This window comes from Dendropsophus ebraccatus, chromosome 7, assembly GCF_027789765.1.
Source record: "Dendropsophus ebraccatus isolate aDenEbr1 chromosome 7, aDenEbr1.pat, whole genome shotgun sequence".
In the NCBI taxonomy this organism is placed as follows: Eukaryota; Metazoa; Chordata; class Amphibia; order Anura; family Hylidae; genus Dendropsophus; species Dendropsophus ebraccatus.
In genome coordinates this window covers 129,156,298-129,177,857 of record NC_091460.1, presented here as the reverse complement: position 1 = coordinate 129,177,857, position 21,560 = coordinate 129,156,298, and the positions used below count along the sequence as shown (strand labels likewise).

General features: G+C 44.6%; 1 protein-coding gene across 2 annotated transcripts in view; it reads right to left on the bottom strand.

Moving 5' to 3' along the window:
- SEC24D (SEC24 homolog D, COPII coat complex component) overlaps window positions 1-18,068 on the bottom strand; it is a 79,456-nt gene extending 61,388 nt beyond the window's left edge. The window contains exons 1-2 of one of the 2 annotated variants that reach the window (XM_069978450.1): window positions 17,935-18,068; window positions 1,700-1,885 (exon numbers count right to left, since the gene is read on the bottom strand). In XM_069978450.1, the coding sequence (XP_069834551.1) occupies window positions 1,700-1,850 (151 nt within the window). In that variant the 5' untranslated portion in view covers window positions 1,851-1,885; window positions 17,935-18,068. Of the gene's footprint in view, window positions 1-1,699; window positions 1,886-1,966; window positions 2,180-17,934 lie in introns of those variants that run through there. The other variant, XM_069978451.1, reaches the window with a different exon arrangement.
- Between the last annotated feature and the right edge of the window lie 3,492 nt (window positions 18,069-21,560).

Here is a 21,560-nt window from a genome sequence, read left to right as displayed (position 1 = left end):
TAAGTGGAGGTATAGAGTGCTATGCTGACCAAACCACTGCCCCCAGCACAACTTACTGATAAGTACAGTGTACATAAGCGGGCGGCTAGTGTACAGGCATTTATAAATGTCATGGACAAAGCTAATAGGAATAAAAGCTCACAAGCTGCCGATTATGCAGACCCCCCTTAGTTTTTATAATACTTAGTTATATTACTAACTGCTGGATAAGGATTCAATAAAACAGAATAAAAAGAGGATAGGAGAGGAATGGTAGTAGGAGGAGTATCTTCAAACACTGCTGTTCCGTCTCGGCCAGTGATTGGCTGAGCGTGCGGCCGGAGCCGCTTGCTCCATAGTGTGCACTGACAGGGTTTCTGCGGCCACTATTCAATGAATAGTGGCTGCTGAAAACTGACATGTCAGTTGTTTGCGGCACCACTAGGAATCCCGGCCGGAGCGTATACCACATGTTTACTCTCCGGCCTGGATCCCATAGACGGGAAGGTAACGTATATTTTCGTAATAATCACGGCCGCTGTACAATGAACGTGGTTTTACGAACAAATACGTTGTGTGAACATAGCCTGAGAATGAGGGTTTTTTAAGACTCTATTCACATGGATTGTATTGTGCTTTTACATAAAATGTACACATTGAGACTCATTTATCAAAATTGTCTAAATGGAAAATTGTCCTAGTTACCCAAAGCAACCAATCACAGTGGAAATTTTTTAAAGTGCTTTGCTGTGATTGGTCCATGTGGACAGTTTTGATAAATATTCCTAGCCATGATTAATAGAAAATTTACGTTGCATTGAAGTCAGAGGAATTCCGGCCGGCGCAAAAAACTGACATGTCAGTCTTTCCTGCGGCCGCTAGGAATCCCAGCCGGAGTGTATACAAAGTGTATACACTCCAGCCCCGGCTATTCACTGAATAGCAGCCACACAGAACGCACAGCACTGTCAGATCACATAATGGAAAGTGAAGCATCGGACAGACTTTCTCAGCGGCTGTAGTGGGACCCCACTACGGCCGCTGACTGGCTGAGCGGACCTCACGCGTCACGACCCAGGTCCTCGCCTGGACCAGGAAGCAGCGAGGGACCTGTGGAACAGAGCAGCGCTATGTTATTTCTTATATCCTCCCCAGCACTTGATAAAAAAAAATGGGTCTGGCCAGACTTCTCCTTTATTAAGACCAACACACTCGTAAGTTGGTCTTAAAGTAGACCCCGCTCCGAATTCACAAAGAGGCGTACGCCTCTGACCCTGCACCCAACATACCAAATCTTTACCTGCTTCCAGCAGGTGTAGATCTAAATCGTGATTTAGGCCTGCGAGCAGGCATAAATCATGATAATTGAGGTGCGGGACGAAGCCACGCCTCCTCCCCGCCTTACTGCGCAACCCCCCCCCCCCAGCTGCGGAGGAAACAGTAGGCATACACCAGGGATAAGGGGCGAAGCTGTGCCTTCACCCTGGCGTACATCACACACGTATCAATGATAAATCCCTCCTAAACAGTCAAAGCTAGACTTTCATTCTTCATTTATACAGATGCCCCAGCAGGCACCACTGCAACCATTACAGATCACTAATATGTCATACTCAGGAATGGGGAGGGGGGGTCTGCCTCTTCCGTGCCACAGGCAAAATACTTCCTAGCCTGAGATTTATTAGCCACTGCCCAGTTGTGTTTTATGACCAGTTCTCACCTAACTGTGGTGGAGGAGATGCAATGTTTGTAGCACCAGGAAAGCCATAGGTCGGTGTTATTACAGGTGTTCCATAGCCTGGAGAAAACCCTCCGAGTCCCGGCTGAGGTTGAGAGTACGGAGGAGAGGCCACAAACCCTTGTTGGCTCATTCTGTCATTAGCAGCTGCAAAATTTCTTCTGTCCTCTAGAACATAGAAAGTAAAACAGTAAGTGGACATAGTGACTACTATAGTGTGCCTACTATATGTAAGGATACACATCATACCGGTATAAACGCTCAGGCAATGCTGCTCCTGTATAGTTCTTTGCTCACATAGCTATTGACTGTTTTCGTGCTACTAATAAACTTCAATGTCTCCTTAAAATAACATTAGAGATGAGAGAGAAGAGCCACAGCTGTCAATGCCTTGTGCTTTCTATCGGCTTTGGACTAAGAACTGCTTCCTCCAAATCTAACAGGTTGCCTGGTCTAGTGTGTTGATAGCGAGCCTGTAGTTCCCGAGCCTTTGTTTCTACATGGGGGAAAGGGGAGGGCGGCGTGTGCTCTGGAGGTAGACGTGGCAGAAGCGTGAGCTTTGGACGCTCCAGCACTGAAATAGTTTTGCTTGTTTTCCATTTCTAATCCTTAGTCAATAAAATCACCAGTATATTGTCAAAAGGGATGATGCAGAAGAAGGAGGGGACCTTGTAAGGATGAATCACAAATGTTCAAGTCAGAGCAGCAACTAAGATGAGATGATCTAATGATGTCAGAGTAGGCTAGCCCCACTATGGGTAGTGTGCACGCCTCGGATTAAATCTGACGTGTATTTTACAAGAGGAGCTGCAGCAAACATATGATGCTGGATTTCTGCCTCAGGTGTGCCGCTGATAAGCCATGGATTTACCACGGATATGCACAAGGTGTAGCCCCACCGTCATTCAAAGGGGGCTGTCCCGCATGGAATATAAAGCATGCTGCATATTCTGTGTGGACGGAGCATGCTGTGTATTCTGTGTGCACTGAGCATGCCGCATATTCTGTGTGCACTGAGCATGCTGCATATTCTGTGTGCACTGAGCATGCTGCATATTCCGTGTGCACTGAGCATGCTGCATATTCTGTGTGCACTGAGCATGCCGCATATTCCGTGTGCACTGAGCATGCCGCATATTCTGTGTGCACGGAGCATAATGCATATTCTGTGTGCACTGAGCATGCTGCATATTCTGTGTGCACTGAGCATGCTGCATATTCTGTGAGGACAGAGCATGCTGCATATTCAATATTCTATGTGCACTGCGCATGCTGCATATTCTGTGTCCATGCTGCATATTCTGTGTGCATGAAGCATGCTGCATATTCTGTGTGGATGGTGCATGCTGCATATTCTGTGAGATGGGGTGTGCTGCATATTCTGTGTGCATGAAGCATGCTGCATATTCAATATTCTGTGTGCACTGCGCATGCTGCATATTCTGTGTCCATGCTGCATATTCTGTGTGCATGGAGCATGCTGCATATTCTGTGTGAATGGAGAATGCTGCATATTCTGTGAGGACGGAGCATGCTGCATATTCTATGTGGACGGTGCATTCTGCATATTCTGTGAGGATGGAGCATGCTGCATATTCTGTGAGGATGGTGCATGCTGCATATTCTGTATGGACGGTGTTTGCTGCATATTCTGTTAGGGTGGCGCGTGCTGCATATTCTATGTGGACACAGCATGCTGCATATTCTGTTAGGATGGCACATGCTGCATATTCTATGTGGACACAGCATGCTGCATATTCTGTATGGACGGCTGAATATGCTGCATATTCTGTTAGAATGGTGCATGCTGGATATTCCGTGAGGACGGTGCATGCTGCATATTCTGTGAGGGTAGTGCATACTTAATGTTCTGTGTGCATGGATCATGCTGCATATTCTGTGAGGACGGTGCATGCTGCATGTCCTGTGTGGACAGAGCATGCTGCATATTCTGTGAGGATAGTGCATGCTGCATATTCAGTGTGGACAACGCGTGCTTCATATTCTGCGCGGACGGTGCATGCTGCATATTCTGTTAGGATGGCGCGTGCTGCATATTTTGTGAGGACGGCGCATGCTGCATATATCTGTGCATATGGTGCATGCTGCATATTCTGTGAGGCTGGGGCATGCTGCATATTCTGTGAGGATGGCGCATGCTCGAGTCGATCCGAACCCGAACGTTCGGCATTTGATTAGCGGTGGCTGCTGAAGTTGGATAAAGCCCTAAGGCTATGTGGAAAACATGGATATAGTCATTGGCTGTATCCATGTTTTCCAGACAACCTTAGAGCTTTATCTAAGTTCAGCAGCCCCAGCTAATCAAATGCCGAACGTTCGGGTTCGGGTCGACTCGAACCCGGTTCGCTCATCTCTAGTGAGGACGGTGCATGCTGCATATTCTGTTAGGATGGTGCGTGCTGCATATTTTGTGAGGACGGAGCATGCTGCATATATTGGTGCATATGGTGCATGCTGCATATTCTGTGAGGGAGGATGGTGCATGCTGCATATTCTGTGAGGATGGTGCATGCTGTATATGGTGCATGCTGCATATTCTGTGAGGGAGGATGGTGAATGCTGCATATTCTGTGAGGATGGTGCATGCTATATATGGTGCATGCTGCATATTCTGTGAGGATGGTGTATGCTGTATATGGTGCATGCTGCATATTCTGTGAGGATGGTGCATGCTGTATATGGTGCATGCTGCATATTCTGTGAGGATGGTGCATGCTGTATATGGTGCATGCTGCATATTCTGTGAGGATCGTGTATGCTGCATGTAAATATGGTATAAAATCACTTGCTTTGGATGTGGAACGTCAGTGGGATTGATAAGACATTATGTGAACATTGCCTAACGTTTCTTTGCAATTACTTCCCAACTTTTACTATTCCAAACATTAAAAGTTTATGTAGCAACTCTTCAAAGCGTCTTGGAGACGCACAGACGCTGCAGACACAAAACAGAAGGAGATTCCCAATTACATCTGTTTGTAAAGTTTTTTTTTAGATTAGAAGCAGTAAAGTAAAATGTTTCCAGGTAATATGTGATGAAAGACTTTGAATAATGATAGTTTCTCTATTTTATTACCTATCATCCTACACACTGCACTTACAGACACTATGGGGGAGATTGATCAAACATGGTGAAAAGTGATACTGGCTCAGTTGCCCCTAGCAACCAATCAGATTCCACCTTTCATTTTTCAAAGAGTCTGTGAGGAATGAAAGGTGGAATCTGATTGGTTGCTAGGGGCAACTGAGCCAGTTTCACTTTACACCATGTTTGATAAATTTCCCCCTATATCCCCAGGATTAGGCTGCCCTATCTAAACCTGTTGACAGGGACATGTTGTTTATTCTCTAACCCTATGTAAATGAAGTGGCTCTGCAGTCCTCAATATTTATGAGCTGCAACTCCAGATTACCCAACCACTGATGATTGCACAATACAGACAGAAAACCGGGGTGGCTGCTTCACAGCAGCAGCAGCTTATAAACATCGAGGGACTACAGAGCTCTGCACTCCATGGTATTAACCCTTTAAGGACCAGGCCCAAAATGACCCAGTGGACCGCGCAAATTTTGATCTTAGTGTTTTCCTTTTTCCCTCCTCCCCTTCTAAGAGCTCCAGCACTCTCAGTTTTCTATCTACAGGCCATGTAATGCCTTGTTTTTTACAGGAATAGTTGTACTGTGTAATGGCGTCTTTCATTTTACCATAACATGTATGACAGAATCCTAAATATATTATTTATGAAGATATAAATAGGTGAAATCGTAAAAAAGAATGCAATATGGTAACGTTTGGGGGGTTCCTGTGTCTACGTAATGCACTATATGGTAAAAGCGACGTGATACTATTACTCTATAGGTCATCCCAAACACAACCATATGCAGGTTACACAGATTCTCTAATGTTATATATATATATATATATATATATATATATATATATATATATATTTTATTTAATTTTTTTATGAAATCCTTTTTTTTTTGGCAATTATTAATAAAATGGGCCTATTGTGACGCTTATCACAGTTTTATTTTTTTACCTACGGGGCTGTATGGGTGTCATCTTTTCCGCCATGATCTCTAGTTTTTATTAATACCATATTTGTGTAGCTCGGACGTTTTGATCACTTTTTATTAATTTTTTTATATATATAATGTAACATAAAATCGGTAATCCGCGCACTTTTTTCCCTCTTTTCGCGTACGCCGTTTGCAATGACGCTTGTTATATTTTAATAGATCGGACAATTGCGCACGCTACGGTATATTATATGTTTATTTATTTATATATGTTTTATTTATATAATGGGAAAGGGGGGTGATTTCAACTTTTATTGGGGGAGGGGCTTTGGGGTAGTGTAATAGTGATTTTTACTTTTTTTTCTTTATATACATTTTAAGTCCCTTTGGGGGACTTGCACATTGATTACTTTGATTTTTACACTGATCACTGCTATGCCATAGGCATAGCATTGATCAGTGTTATCGGCGACGAGAGCGACGATCGGACTGCACGGAGGCAGGTGAGAAACCTCCGGCGGTCCGTTTTAATGATTGGGACCACCACAGTCACACTGCGGCGTTTAAGGAGTTAATGGCACGCTGCAGCGTGTCATTAACGGTGAGCGCGCTTCATAGCTCAGGACGTACCGGTACGTCCAGGGTAGTCTGGGCACAGACTTCCAGGACGTACCGGTACGTCCTAGGTTGTCTAGGGGTTAATAAAGTTATAAGACTTCAATGAAACTGTTATAGACTAAATGACCTATTACACAGAACAATACTCGTCCTTTGTTATGGTGCGTTTACATGGAACAATTATCGTTCAAATTTTCACGATAACAATCGCATTTGAGTGATAATTGGCTCGTGTAAACAAAGCGAACGATCAAGCGACGAGCGAGAAATCGTCATGTTATCTTTCAACATGTTCTCATATCGTTGTTGCTCGTTCGCTAAAAGTTCGCAGATCGCTTAATGTAAACTGTCTTTCACTGATTCACACTATGTGTGAGATGGGCTTAAAAGATCTTAAAAACGATCGCAATAACAATTTTTTTAACAATTTTTCTAACGGTTTATTCGTCTAAACGCTGATCGTTAGAAAAACCAAATCGTTGCTTCAAAATCATTAAACAATCGATTGGTCGAATTATCGATCCGTGTAAATGGACCATTATAGAAGGTAACAATCAGGCGACAGATCGTTGCTGTTGTTTGTCTTTCAACATGTTGAAAGACAAACGACTAATATAGCAGCGATCTGCTGCCGTTGCCCCGTGGAACAGGAGCAGCGGCAGCAGACCGCTGCTGTATGCTATAGGCTGCCAAGACAATCTAGCGATCACCCGGGCAGCCCCCAACAGCCCCCCCACGCATGCAATAGCGGCGGCAGCAAGCTGGGAAAGAGGAGCAAACAAGCGCTCACAGAGCTTGATTTTTCCTGTCGGTCGCACCGTGTAATAAGGGCTTAGGGCCTTATTCACACATCCCGTAATCTACAGAACCATATTTCCGTACTCGAGTTGGTGCACATTGATGTCTATGTCAGTAGATTACAAGGACGCAAACCAATCCTGAAAAAAAAGGACATGTCCTAGTGTGGGCCCAGATTTTTTTGCAGATTCTCTCATAGAAATCAATGGGATCCGCTATTTTCTACGGATTGTAACTTTGAGTCATCAGTCACATGTTGAAAGGTTGTGCTTCAAAAAATTTACAGAAATACCGATGCACTACGGGTGCCCAATCCGTAATTTGTAGCGGACTGAATGAGTGGGAGGAATCTACAAACATGAAAAAAATACTGAAAGTGTACATAAAAGCCCACCGAGACATGTCTGGACGCTGCTGCAGAGGCTGTAAAATCTGTTTGCAAAAATCCTGCAAGTTATTTTAAATTTAAGCAGCAATAAACTACTAGTACGAGTTGATTGAGCTAAAATGATTTGTGGAGAGTACATGCTTAGAGGGGTTGTTCATCATCTATAAAAAAAAAAATCAAGTCTTCCAGTACTTATCAGCTGCTGTATGTCCTTCAAGGAAGTAGTGTATTCTTTCCAGTCTGGAGAGCAGGAGAGGTTTTCTATGGGGATTTGCTACTGCTCTGGACAGTTCCTGACATGGACAGAGGTGGCAGCAGAGAGCACTGGGTCAAACTGGGAAGAAAACACCACTTCCTGCAGGACATACAGCAGCTGGTAAGTATGGGATTTTTTTGTAGAAGTAAATTACAAATCTCTGGCACCTGCTGGGAACAGTTGATCTAAAAGAACTTTTGGAGACTGACCCATTCACGTCAGCAATATGTATAGACTGTGAGGGGTTTGATGTGTGCAGGACCGCTGCAGTGAGAGCAGTCCCTCACATATCAGTGTCCCAGGAGCCCAGCATAATGACAGGCAGCTGCGATGCCTGTCATTAACCCCTTAAACGTCACAATCTATTGCGATCGTAGCGTTTAAAGTACTCAGTGACAGGACAAGCTCCTGTCACTGAGTGATGAGGACCCCCGCAGATCCCGATCGCTTGTACCGACGGGCGGGGTAATCCACTTACCTCCATCCTGTCTGTTCGGTGTTCTATGTATAGAGTCTGCTCTCAGGCAGGGTCTATGCACAGATCGCCGATAACACATAGCATAGCATAGATCAGTACACGCAATCTAATGATTGCATGTTATACTGTAAAAAAAAAGTGTAAAATAAGAAAAGTTTTTTAAAGTATTTGAAGAAAAAAAACCCTTATAACCCCCACCCCCCAATAAAAGTTTAATATACCCCCTTTCTCATTATAAAAATAAAATAAACATATTATATATCGTAGGGTGCGAAACTGTCCGATCTATTAAAATATAACATTATTGTTGCTGCACGGTGAACAAAAAAAACACCAGGATTGCTGATTTTTAAAAAATGATATATCAGAGTATTTTTTTATAAAAAGCGATCAAAACTTTTCTTTTACACCAATATGATCTTTATAAAAAATAGAAATCATGGCGCAAAAAATGACACCCCAACCAGCCCTGTAGGTGGAAAAATAAAAGCGCTATGGCTCTTAGAAGGCGGAAATTGACGCGAACATCTGGGCATCAATGGGCTCGGTCTTGAAGGGGTTAAAGAGTTTCTCCACCTAAAACTAACTTGTCCACAGGACAAGTAAGAGATTGCGTGGGCATCCAACCTTCAAACCCCCCAGCGATTTCCACATCGGACCCTGGCTCCTTTGTTTTGAATACAGCTGCGGGTACTGCACGTGACCCTCCACTCCATCCATTCTCTATGGAGCCACTAAAAAGAGCCGAATGGTGTATTCGGCCCTCTGCCAGCTCTATAAAGAATGACTGGAGCCGCCAGTGAGAGCTAAGTACAGTGTAAGGGCCCTATTCCACAGTAACGATAATCGGCCGGATCGGCGCCATTTGGCCCGATTCGGCCGATTATCGTTCGATGAAATAGAGAGAACGATCAGCCGATGATCGTGTCATCGGCTGATCGTTCATTTAGGGCCAGACCTAAGATCATCGTTCCCCCACTGCGCATCGCTACGGTTGAATAGCAGTGCGCGGCAGGCGACCGACGATTTAACAAGCAGCAGCATCATACATTACCTGTCCAGGCTTCTTCTCCGCGCTGTCTTCTTCTCCGCGCATGTCTTCCTTCAGAATGGCCGGTCAGCTGACGGAGCGCTCAGCCAATCACAGGCCGGGACCGCCGCGGTCTGTGATTGGCTGAGTGTGGCCTGTCAGCTGACCGGCCATTCTGAAGATAGAGCGCGCGGGACCCGGGGACGAAGAAAGCGCGGAGAAGAAGCCTGGACAGGTAATGTATGATGCTGCAAGGCTCGCTTGATGTCCTTGCAGCCCTCGCTGAACGATCATCGGGCCGTGGAATAGGCCCAGTAAACGAGTGGCGATCTAGCAGATCGCCGGCTCGTTTACATCGTTGATCGGGCCCTCCTCGGCCCGTGGAATAGGACCCTATGAGTAAAGTTATTCTTTTAATACCTGCAGAACCTACATGGGGCCTACAATATACTGGATGCAACATACAAACTCCACAAAGCTGAAAGAACAAACATTGAGCAAATGTCAATAAAGGATTCCATTTACATAGTGGGGGAGATGAATAAAAGTGTGTATATGTGTGTGTCACAGTTTTCAAACAGCCTGAGACACTATTAAAAATGTGGTGCGCTCTTAGGCAATGTTCACACACCTTTTTTTAAAACACAGACAAATCTAACCTGCTAATGTGTCTCTATAGCACAGTAGACTCCAAGGAGGAAGGTATGTGTCTTACCTTCCTCCTCAGCACAGTTCCGATGCAGTTAGTAACTTGCTCCATGATCTGGTAAGACTGCAATACTGTCAGGCTGGCCGGGGTTGAATTGGCACTATGGGGGTGGGCAGTGCTCCTAACAGTCTCCCAGGACTGTGTAGCAAATGACTAACTGTACTGGAGTGCCGCTGAGGAGGAAGGTAAGAGACATACCTTCCTCCTCGGCGTCTCCTGTGCAGTAGGGACATATCTGCAGGTTAAATTCGTCACCGAAAATGTGTCTAAGGGTAGCTTCACACACACTGTATTGCAGTGAATTTTCTGCTGCAATACACAGCAGATTTTATGTAAATAACTGAACACAGCATCAAATCTGCTGCAGATCTGCTGCGCATCGGTCATGTGTGTTAGCACCTGCTAACACACACGACCGATGCACAGCAGATCAGCAGCAGATCCGCAGCAGATTTGATGGTGCAGATTTGATGCTGTGCTCAGTTATTTACATCAAAATTCACTGCAATACGGTGTGTGTGAAGCTACCCTAAGGGTGCCTTCACACATACCGGATCCGCAGTGGAGTCGGAGCTACTTTTGGTTGGAACATAATCATGATAAAGAAGCCCTATTTACCCATCCCCGTGCCCCTGTAGTGCAGTGTCATGGCTTATGGTCCCCCGCTGGGCTCCCGATTCTGTGATGTCACTGCCCCACTCAGAAATGCCCGCTCAGCCAATCAGTGAGTGAGGCGGGACACAGCTGCAGTCACTGACTGGCTGAGCAGGTAGTTCCTGTGGGGCCGCAATGATTCAGGAGCACGGGCACTGACAGAAAGCTAATAAATCGGGACCTATGTCTGACCCCTATCACTATGGCTGACCTCTATATAATTTGTATCTGGAATTGTTAGCAGTGTTTCTTTGTGTACTGCCAATATTCAGTTAGAAACATAGAAGTTTGTCAGCAAAAAAGACCACCTGCTCCATCTAGTCTAGTTGTGAGTAGTTCAGGACATGGAGGCTGGAGACTGGCTGCATCCACTGCACACACACAGGAGAATCTGCTTTATATCTTTGCCTTATTCCCTCAGCAGTCGCCCCAGGATCATGTAGGACATTAGGAAGAAGCTGCTGAGACAGATCTTCTTTACACCAGTGAGATAAATAACTCCCCAGGTATCTGACTGGCCATTTATGAAAGAGTTGGGAGTCGGAGTCGGTGCCTGATAGAAGTCGGAGTTGGAGATATGGCTTACAGGCTCCACAGCCCTGTTGTTTATACCATGATTTGTCCCTTAAAGGCATGGATACACCAGGGAACTGTCAAAATGGCATGCTGACATAAACCTGACATATACTACGTTTAGGTCGTTTTTCAGTATAGTTTTGGCTTGGACTGAGAAATGTGGTTGGGTTTGTTTCATAATCTGAGACAAAACTAGGATACCACTAGTAGCCACTGACTATGTTCCAGCCATTAAAATAAAAGGGTCCGTACTTTTGTTTTATTTTATCCTATGTTGGACCCCACAGGGTTTTATAGGAGAAGTCCGTGACTAGAGCGGTGTCCCAGTCAATGACTGACTGAGTGGCCAATCCATCAGCCGGGTTGTGACATGTCAGTGCCGGAGATAAAAGGTAAGTTATGGTCTATTTACACAAAGTGATAAATTGCCCAATCGATCGTTGAAGCAACGATTTGGTTTTATAACGATCAGCGTTTAGACGAATAAATGGTAAGAAAAATTGTTTTTAAGATCGCTTAAGCCCATCTCACACATAGGGTGAATCATTGAAAGACTGTTAACTCGAAGCGATCTGCAAATTTTTAGCGAACGACCAACGAAGATTTGAGAACATGTTGAAAGATCAAAACAAACGATTTCTCGTTCGCTGTGTTTAAAGGAGCCGATTATCGGTCAAATGCGATCGTTATTGTGAAAATTCGAACAATAATCATTCTGTGTAAACGCAGCTTTAGTACTCAATTCCCCCCTGCTGGCTGCAGGATTTTATAATACGCCTGACTTCTCCTTTAACAACACACACCTGTTATCCAGTGAAGGAAAATCCTAATGCTTCAGCATGTCAAGACATATCGGACAACTGTATGCTTCCAATATTGTGAGAACCATCTAGATTTGGCCTTTCTCTGTTCCAGTATGACTGTGCCCCAGTGCACAAAGCACGGTCCATAGAGGCCTGGTTGGGTGAGATCTCAATCGCTCTCAACCAACGACCAGTGTCTGATCTCACAAATGAAATTCTCATAGTCACTTGTGAGGACCAGACTGCATATTACATATAGATAGAGTTTATATTACGGTCCATGTCACAACATTTCTTGCTGGTTAGACAACAAACCCTTAAAGGGAACCAATCGCCATAAAAACGTCACTGAACCTGTAAACATATGTAATATAGCCTGTACTACTGGTTCAAGACATATTAGTAGTCAGTTACAGCATTACTGCTACCCACCGAAAAAAAAACTTTGTAAAATTCCTGCACCGAATATAAATTACCTTTATCTATTTAAAATATTAGTTTAAAGGGGTACTCCAGTAAAAATCTTTATCTTTCAAATCAACTGGCTTCAGAAAGTTATATACATTTGTAATTTACTTCTATTTTTAAAAAAATCTCACGTTTTCCCATACTTATCAGCTGCTGTATGCTCTGCAGGAAGTGGTGTTTTCTTTTCAGTCTGACACAGTGCTCTCTGCTGCCACTTATGTTCATGTCAGTAACTGTCCGCAGCAGTAGAAAATCCCCATAGAAAACCTCTCCTGCTCTGGAGTGTCTCTGTCTCGGACAGAGGTGGCAGCAGAGAGCACTTTGTCAGACTGGAAAGAATACACTACTACCTGCAGGACATACAGCAGCTGATAGGTATGGGGAGATTTGAAATTTTTAAATAAAAGTAAATTACAAATCTATACCAGTTGATTTGAAAGAAAAAGATTTTTGCTGGACAACCCCTTTAAGGCTTCATTCACACATCTGTAATGCTGTCTGTAATTGCGGACTGCACTAGGGACCTATACATGACCCCATTCACACAACGGTACATGTTACAGGGCTGTGATCCATGCCGCAAAAAAAAAATCCTGACATTATGGACCCACAATCACCATCTATCTATGTAGAGGTCTGTGCATTGCAGAAAAGTACGGATGCACATCCATAGTATGGTCCACAATTGCGAACCGTATTATAGGCGTGTGAATGAGGTCTAATCATAACCAAGGACATATCCATGGATTTTATTACAGATTTTCAGGGCAGATTCTGCATTGAAATTCAGCACTAAAATACTTAACAATGCACACCAATGAAGCTTTCTGAAATGTGACCTATGCATCATGAATATTTTCATGGTAAAAAAAATTAACAGAAAGCCCTGGACTGCACATATAGGTGAGAGCATAATATTCTAAGAAGGTGGTATCAATTAGATCAGCTCAGGGCACACGGACGACTGCTGGACGGGACCCCCGGCCGCACATCTCCCTGTGTAACAGCAGAACAAGACAAACAAGGATGTCAGACCTCTGTGATCAGCCAGTGACCGAGGGTTTGCATGTTCATGGCCCGATTAGGCCGATTATCGTTCCATGGAATAGAGACAACGATCAGCGATGCTAAAATCAGCAACCTAAAATCATTGGGCACCGACCGCGCGTCGCTAATCACTGGCCAGGACTGCCGTGGCCAGTGATTGGCTGAGCGGTCTGTCAGCTAAGACAGGCCACAACGAAGCTGCTGCTACGCGCGGGACCGGGAGGAAAAAGGAGCGCCGGAGAAGACCTGCAACATGTTTAGGTAAAGTATGGTGTTTAAACAAGGGCTGCAAGGACATTGGTAACGATGTCCGACCTCTGTGACATTATTGATCGGGCCCCCATCATCCCTTGAAATGGGACCCTCACTGTTTTTTTTTTTTTTTTTGCAGAAATCAATAGTACAAGAGATTTTAAGAAACTTTGTAATTGGGTTTATTAGGCAAATATGGCGTTATCTGCATTCAAAAAGACTTTCCCCAGGTCCCCCCCCCCTCCTCTTCTCTCTCATCCACTGCTCATTATCAGGAAATTGTGTCTTGTTGCATCAGACGTGCCCCTGTCTGTTCTATGGTTAGATGCCCATGATCTAACATTTATCACCTGTCAAGGGGATGGGTGATACATGTTATCTACTAATGTACCCCTTTAAAAATGGATAGAGACGTAGATTTCCGATTTAAGTTAAATTTAGATGGATAATAGAGAAATAAAAACATAATAGATAGATAGGAGATAGATAGATAGATAAATAGATAGATAGATAGATAAATAGGAGATAGATAGATAGATAGATAGATAGATAGATAGATAGGGAGATAGATAGATAGATAGATAGATAGATAGATAGATAGATAGGGAGATAGACGGATAGGGTCCATTTACACAGAAAGATTATCTGCCAAAGATTTGAAGCCAAAGCCAGGAATGGATTTGAAAAGAGGAGAAATCTCAGTCTTTCCTTTATGACCTGATCTCTGTTTATAGTCTGTTTCTGGCTTTGGCTTCAAATCTTTGGCAGATAATCTGTCAGATAATCTTTCTGTGTAAATGGACCCATAGATAGATAATTGAACGATAGATGATAGATGATTGATAGATAGATAGGAGATAGATAAATAGAAGATATGCTGCGTTTACACGGAACGATTATCGTGCGAATTCGCACAATAATGATCGAATTAGAACGATAATCGTACGTGTAAACGCAGCGAAGGATCAAACGACGAGCGAGAAATCGTTCATTTTGATCTTTCAACAAGTTCTCAAATCGTAGTTGATCGTTCGCAAAAAATTCACAGATCGTTCCGTGTGAACAGTTGTTCGCCGATTTAACCAATGTGTGAGATAGGCTTTAAGCAATCGCAAAACGAATTTCCCTACGATATATCGTTCTGTCTAAACGCTGATCGTTATAAAAAAAATCGTTACTCCGACATCGTTAATCGTATGATTGAGCGAATTATCGTTCCGTGTAAACGTAGCAATAGATAGATATATAGATAGACAATTGATTGATCGATAGATGACAGATGATTAATGGATGGATGGATAGATAGATAATTGATTGGTTGATCAATAGATGATAGATAGATAAATAGATGATTAATGGATGGATGGATAGATAGATAGATCATTCATTGATTGATTGATTGATTGATCAATAGATGATAGATAGATAAATAGATGATTAATGGATGGATGGGTAGATAGATAGATAGATCATTGATTGATTGATTGATTGATCAATAGATGATAGATAGATAAATAGATGATTAATGGATGGATGGATAGATAGATAGATCATTCATTGATTGATTGATTGATCAATAGATGATAGATAGATAAATAGATGATTAATGGATGGATGGGTAGATAGATAGATCATTGATTGATTGATTGATTGATTGATCAATAGATGATAGATAGATAAATAGATGATTAATGGATGGATGGATAGATAGATAGGAGATTGATAGATAGATAGATAGATAGATAGATAGATAGATAGATAGAAGATAGATAGGCGATAGATAGATAGATAGATAGATAGATAGATAGATAGATAGATAGATAGATAGGAGATAGATAGATCATTGATTGATCGATAGATGATAGATAGATAGATAGATAGATAGATAGATAGATAGATAGATAGGAGATAGATAGGCGATAGATAGATAGATAGATAGATAGATAGATAGATAGATAATAGATAGATCGATAGATAGGAGATAGGTAGATAGATAGATAGATAGATAGATAGATAGATAGATAGATAGATAGATAGATAATAGATAGATAGAAGATAGATAGATAGATAGGAGATAGATAGATAGATAGATAGATAGAAGATAGATAGGTAGGTAGATAGATAGATAGATAGATCATTGATTGATCGATAGATGATAGATAAAAGATCAATAGATGACAGATAGACAGGTGTTTATCTAAATGATGGACAGACAGACAGCCTCATACACAGATACATAGACTTCACTATAACCGTCACACACATATATATATATATTTTATTGTCACTTCTTGACAAAGTTTTGATAACTTTTAGCAGATACTTAGATGTGGAGATAAGTGGAGTCCAGGAGCAGCACAGGCCCCATATGCTTCTAGTCCACAGACACAAGCAGTGACAAGTGTCACAGACAGGACATCACCCGAGGGCACCACAGCACTATAGTGATGGTACAGCCGGGCATTACAGCACTATGGTGATGGTAGAGAGCTGGACACCACAGAACTATGGTGATGACACAGCAGGACACCACAGCACTATGGTGATGACACAGCAGGACACCACAGCACTATGGTGATGGTACAGAGCCAGACACCACAGCACTATGGTGATGGTACAGAGCCGGACACCACAGCACTATGGTGACGGTACAGAGCCGGACACCACAGCATTATGGTGATGGTACAGAGCCGGACACCACAGCATTATGGTGACGGTATAGAGCCGGACACCACAGCACTATGATGACGGTACAGAGCCGGACACCACAGCACTATGGTGACGGTACAGAGCCAGACACCACAGCACTATGGTGATGGTACAGAGCCGGACACCACAGCATTATGGTGACGGTATAGAGCCGGACACCACAGCACTATAGTGACGGTACAGAGCCGGACACCACAGCACTATGGTGATGGTACAGCCGGACACCACAGCATTATGGTGATGGTACACAGCCGGATACCACAGCACTATGGTGATGACACAGCCGGACACCACAGCACTATGGTGATGACACAGCCGGACACCACAGCACTATGGTGATGACACAGCCGGACACCACAGCACTATGGTGATGACACAGCCGGACACCACAGCACTATGGTGATGACACAGCCAGATACCACAGCACTATGGTGATGACACAGCCGGACACCACAGCACTATGGTGATGACACAGCTGGACACCACAGCACTATGGTGATGGTACAGAGGCGGACACCACAGCACTATGGTGATGACACAGCCGGACACCACAGCACTATGGTGACGGTACACAGCTGGACACCACAGCACTATGGTGATGACACAGCCGGACACCACAGCACTATGGTGATGGTACAGAGGCGGACACCACAGCACTATGGTGATGACACAGCCGGACACCACAGCACTATGGTGATGACACAGCTGGACACCACAGCACTATGGTGATGGTACAGAGGCGGACACCACAGCACTATGGTGATGGCACAGCCGGACACCACAGCAATATGGTGACGGTACACAGCCGGACACCACAGCACTATGGTGATGACATAGCCGGACACCACAGCACTATGGTGATGGTACACAGCTGGACACCACAGCACTATGGTGATGGTACACAGCCGGACACCACAGCACTATGGTGATGGTACTGAGCCGGACACCACAGCACTATGGTGATGGTACACAGCCGGACACCACAGCACTATGGTGATGGTACACAGCCGAACACCACAGCACTATGGTGATGACATAGCCGGACACCACAGCACTATGGTGATGACATAGCCGGACACCACAGCACTATGGTGATGACATAGCCGGACACCACAGCATTATGGTGATGGTACATAGCAGGACACCACAGCACTATGGTGATGGTACACAGCAGGACACCACAGCACTATGGTGATGGTACACAGCAGGACACTACAGCACTATGGTGATGGTACACAGCCGGGATACAGCTGCCATCTAGGAGCCTTCTCCAGCCTTCTCCCCCCTCACCCATCCTATCTGACTCACAGGGTCACCTCATCCCCCCTCAGGTGACATCCCTGCATCCGTGTAGCCTGTGTGGAGTGTGTGTCCGGTGAGTAGTTACCTGTCCCCGTGTGGCGTCCCTTCTTGCAGCCCGGTTCTAGTTGTGGGGAACTTGTAGCGGAGCCGGCAGCGCAGGGAGGAGGGGAGCGAGCTCTGCCACGTCAGACAGCCACAGCTGGAGCGGCGCGCGTCCCCGCCTGAGCGCGCCGCCTGACTGGAGCGCGCCGCCATCTCGCGCTTCGTTCTGTGAGGCCGGCCGGGGGCGCGCACCACGTCACCTCAGGAGGACGCGCTGGGTAGCGGTGTCGTGGCGGCTTGTGAAGAGAGGAGGGAGGCCGAGTTCCACCATGCGTTCTAACTGCGTTTTCTTAGTGGGAAAATTTACTGTTACATAAAGGGCAAAAGTGAACTGTAAAGCCAATCACAGTATGAGGGGTTAGTTTATGTGGGACAAATTTTATCACACACGCACACACACACACATATATATATATAGATATATATATATATATATCATGTTAAAGCAACTCTTTACCCACAATCTGACCCCCCCAAACCACTTGTCCCTTCAGATAGCTGCTTTTAATCCAAGATCTGACCTGGGGTCCGTTCGGCAGGTGATGCAGTTATTGTCCTAAAAAACAACTTTTAAACTTGCAGCCCCGTGCCCTACGGGAGTATCTGTGCCCTAACTTTGAACCACCCCTCTGTCCCTCCTCCCTACCCTCTTCATCTTCACCACTGGAACATTTTCTCCATGCTGAACATTGCACAGGTGCTTAACGATCCAGCCCATGTGCCGTAGTAACACAGGTGGGGAATAGGAGACAATCTGCCTGGAGCATTCCTAATGATGAGGAGGGTGAGGAGGAGGGACGGAGGGGTGGTGCAAGGTTAGGGCACAGATACTCCCGTTTGGCACAGGGCTACAAGTTTAAAAGTTGTTTTTTAGGACAATAACTGCATCACCTGCCAAATGAACCGCAGGACAGATCTTTGATTAAAAGCAGCTATCCAAAGGTACAAGTGGTTTGGGGGGGGTCAGATTGTGGGTACAGAGTCACTTTAACCCCTTAAGGACGGAGCCAGTTTTCATTTTTGCGCTTTCGTTTTTTCCTCCTCATGTTTAAAAGGCCACTGCGCTTGCATATTTCCCCCTACAGACCCACATGAGCCCTAATTTTTGCGACACCAATTATACTTTGCAAATACAGACTTAATTTTTCTATAAAATGTGCTACAAAAGCAGAAAAAAATTATATGTGCAGTGAAATTTGAAAAAAAGGTGCAATTCCTTTTATTTTAAGGGATTTCGTATTTACGCCGTTCGCCCTATGGTAAAACTGATGTTATCTATGTTCCTCAAGTCATTACTTTCATACTTTCATATTATTTGATGGCTTTTAAAAATTTAAACCTTTTAAAGAAAACTAAGGGGGACATGTATCATCTGGCGTATGGATGATTTTCGGCGGAAAGTGCCGATTTGCGTATTATTTTATTCGCAAATGGCCAATTTGCGAATAAAATATTCGCAAATCGGCACTTTCCGCCGAGTACGCCGGGGGAGGGGGTGTGAAGGGGGCAGAACCGAGGGCGCGGACTCACCGCGCAATTCACCATCCGTTCCGCCAAAAGATACTCCAAAAACCTACTCCAGTCCTCAGCTGGCGTAGGTTTTCGGCCGAGCGCACGGGATTTATGATTTTATTAACTGTGCTCAGCTGCGATTGGCTCAACGGCCGCGTCATCAGCCGCGATTGGCTGAGCGTAACTGTGCTCAGCCAATCGCGGCTGAGCACAGTTATGACGCGGCAGAGGAGGGATGGCGGCGGCGATTCGGACGAAGATGACGTTTGGCACAAGATGGCAGACGGGCTCGACGCGGATCAGGTAATGTATAATGCACCAACACGTCCAGGTACACGTGCGGGGGTGGTGGGATACGGGGAAGGGGGCTATTCACAGACATAACATACATTACAAAGTTGTATAAGTTTGTAATGTGTGTTATTCTGTAAATAATTTCTTAGCGCCGCACTACCCCTTTAAAGAAGAAGTCAGACAATTTGAAAATTTCTCAGCTGGCATTGGCGGGGGTAACATAATTAAAAAAAACACACTACTTACACTACCGTTCAAAAGTTTGGGGTCACTTTGAAATGTCCTTATTTTTGAAGGAAAAGCACTGTACTTTCCAATGAAGATAACTTTAAATTAGTCCTAACTTTAAACAAATACACTCTATACATTGCTAATGTCGTAAATGACTATTCTAGCTGCAAGCGTGGGGTGCAAATCCAGCTTACCTCAACAGATTAATAGCTAGAATGCCAAAGGTGTGCAATGCTGTAATTGCTGCAAAAGGAGGATTTTTTGACAAAAGCAAAGTTTAATGTAAAAACAATGTTATTTCAAATACAAATCATTATTTCCAACCTTGTCAATGTCTTGACTCTATTTTCTATTCATTTCACAACGTATGGTGGTGAATAAGTGTGACTTTTCATGGAAAACACAAAATTGTTTGGGTGACTCTAAACTTTTGAACGGTAGTGTACCTTTTCTGGTGCACCCACAACGCTGGGTCACAGGCTCTGGGACCCCCGCCATTGGAACTCATGGAAAAATGCCTTCCGGCGGAGGTCCCGGCTATGAAAATGCCCAACCCAGCTGATGGATTGCACGTTCAGCCCATCAGTGTCTGCAGCGGTGTCCTGACCCAGTCATCAACTGGCCAAACAGGTAGTTCATCAACTGGGTCCTAAAGTGTCACTGTCACTTCACAAAACTTTGACATGTCATAGAGACTTGCCAAAAGTTTCGATCGGTCCGGATCTGAGTGTTCAGACCCGTACTGATCAGGAGATAGAGCCAGGAGAAGATGCGCTGCAGCGTGTCTCTGTGTCATGTGATCAGTCGGACTTATAATGGAGCTCTATATAGCCCGACTGATCATGTGACACAAGGCCGGGAGGGAACGCGCTGTAGCGCGTCTTCTCCCAGCTCTATGGTCTGATTGATACGGTTCTGAACAATCAGACCCAGACTGATTAAAACTTTTGACATGTCTCTATGACAGGTCAGAAGCTTTGTGAAGGGATAGTGACACTTTAACATTGGCTGTGAAAGAGATCCAGGTGCCTGGCGGGGGTCCCGGAGTAGCATCCAGCAATGCAACAGCCAATCTGCCCCCCCCCCCCCCCCCCAAACCACTTGTACCTTCGGATAGCTGCTTTTAATCCAAGATTTGTCCTGTGGTCCGTTCGGCAGGTGATTCAGTTATTGTCCTAAAAAAATACTTTTAAACTTGAAGCCCCGTGCCAAACGGGAGTATCTGTGCCCTAATTTTGCACCACCCCTCCGTCCCTCCTCCCCATCGTCTTCATCATTAGGAATGCCATTGAAACATTTTCTCCATGCTGAACATTGCACAGGTCCTTAACGATCCAGCCCATGTGCCAGGCTGCCACAGGTGGGGAATAGGAGGCAATCTGCCTGGAGCATTCCTAATGATGAAGAGGGTGGGGAGGAGGGACGGATGGGTGGTGCAAGGTTAGGGCACAGATACTCCCGTTGGGCACGGGACTTCACGTTTAAAAGTATTTTTTTAGGACAATAACTGCATCACCTGCCGAACGGACCCCAGGACAAATCTTGGATTAAAAGCTGCTATCCAAAGGTACA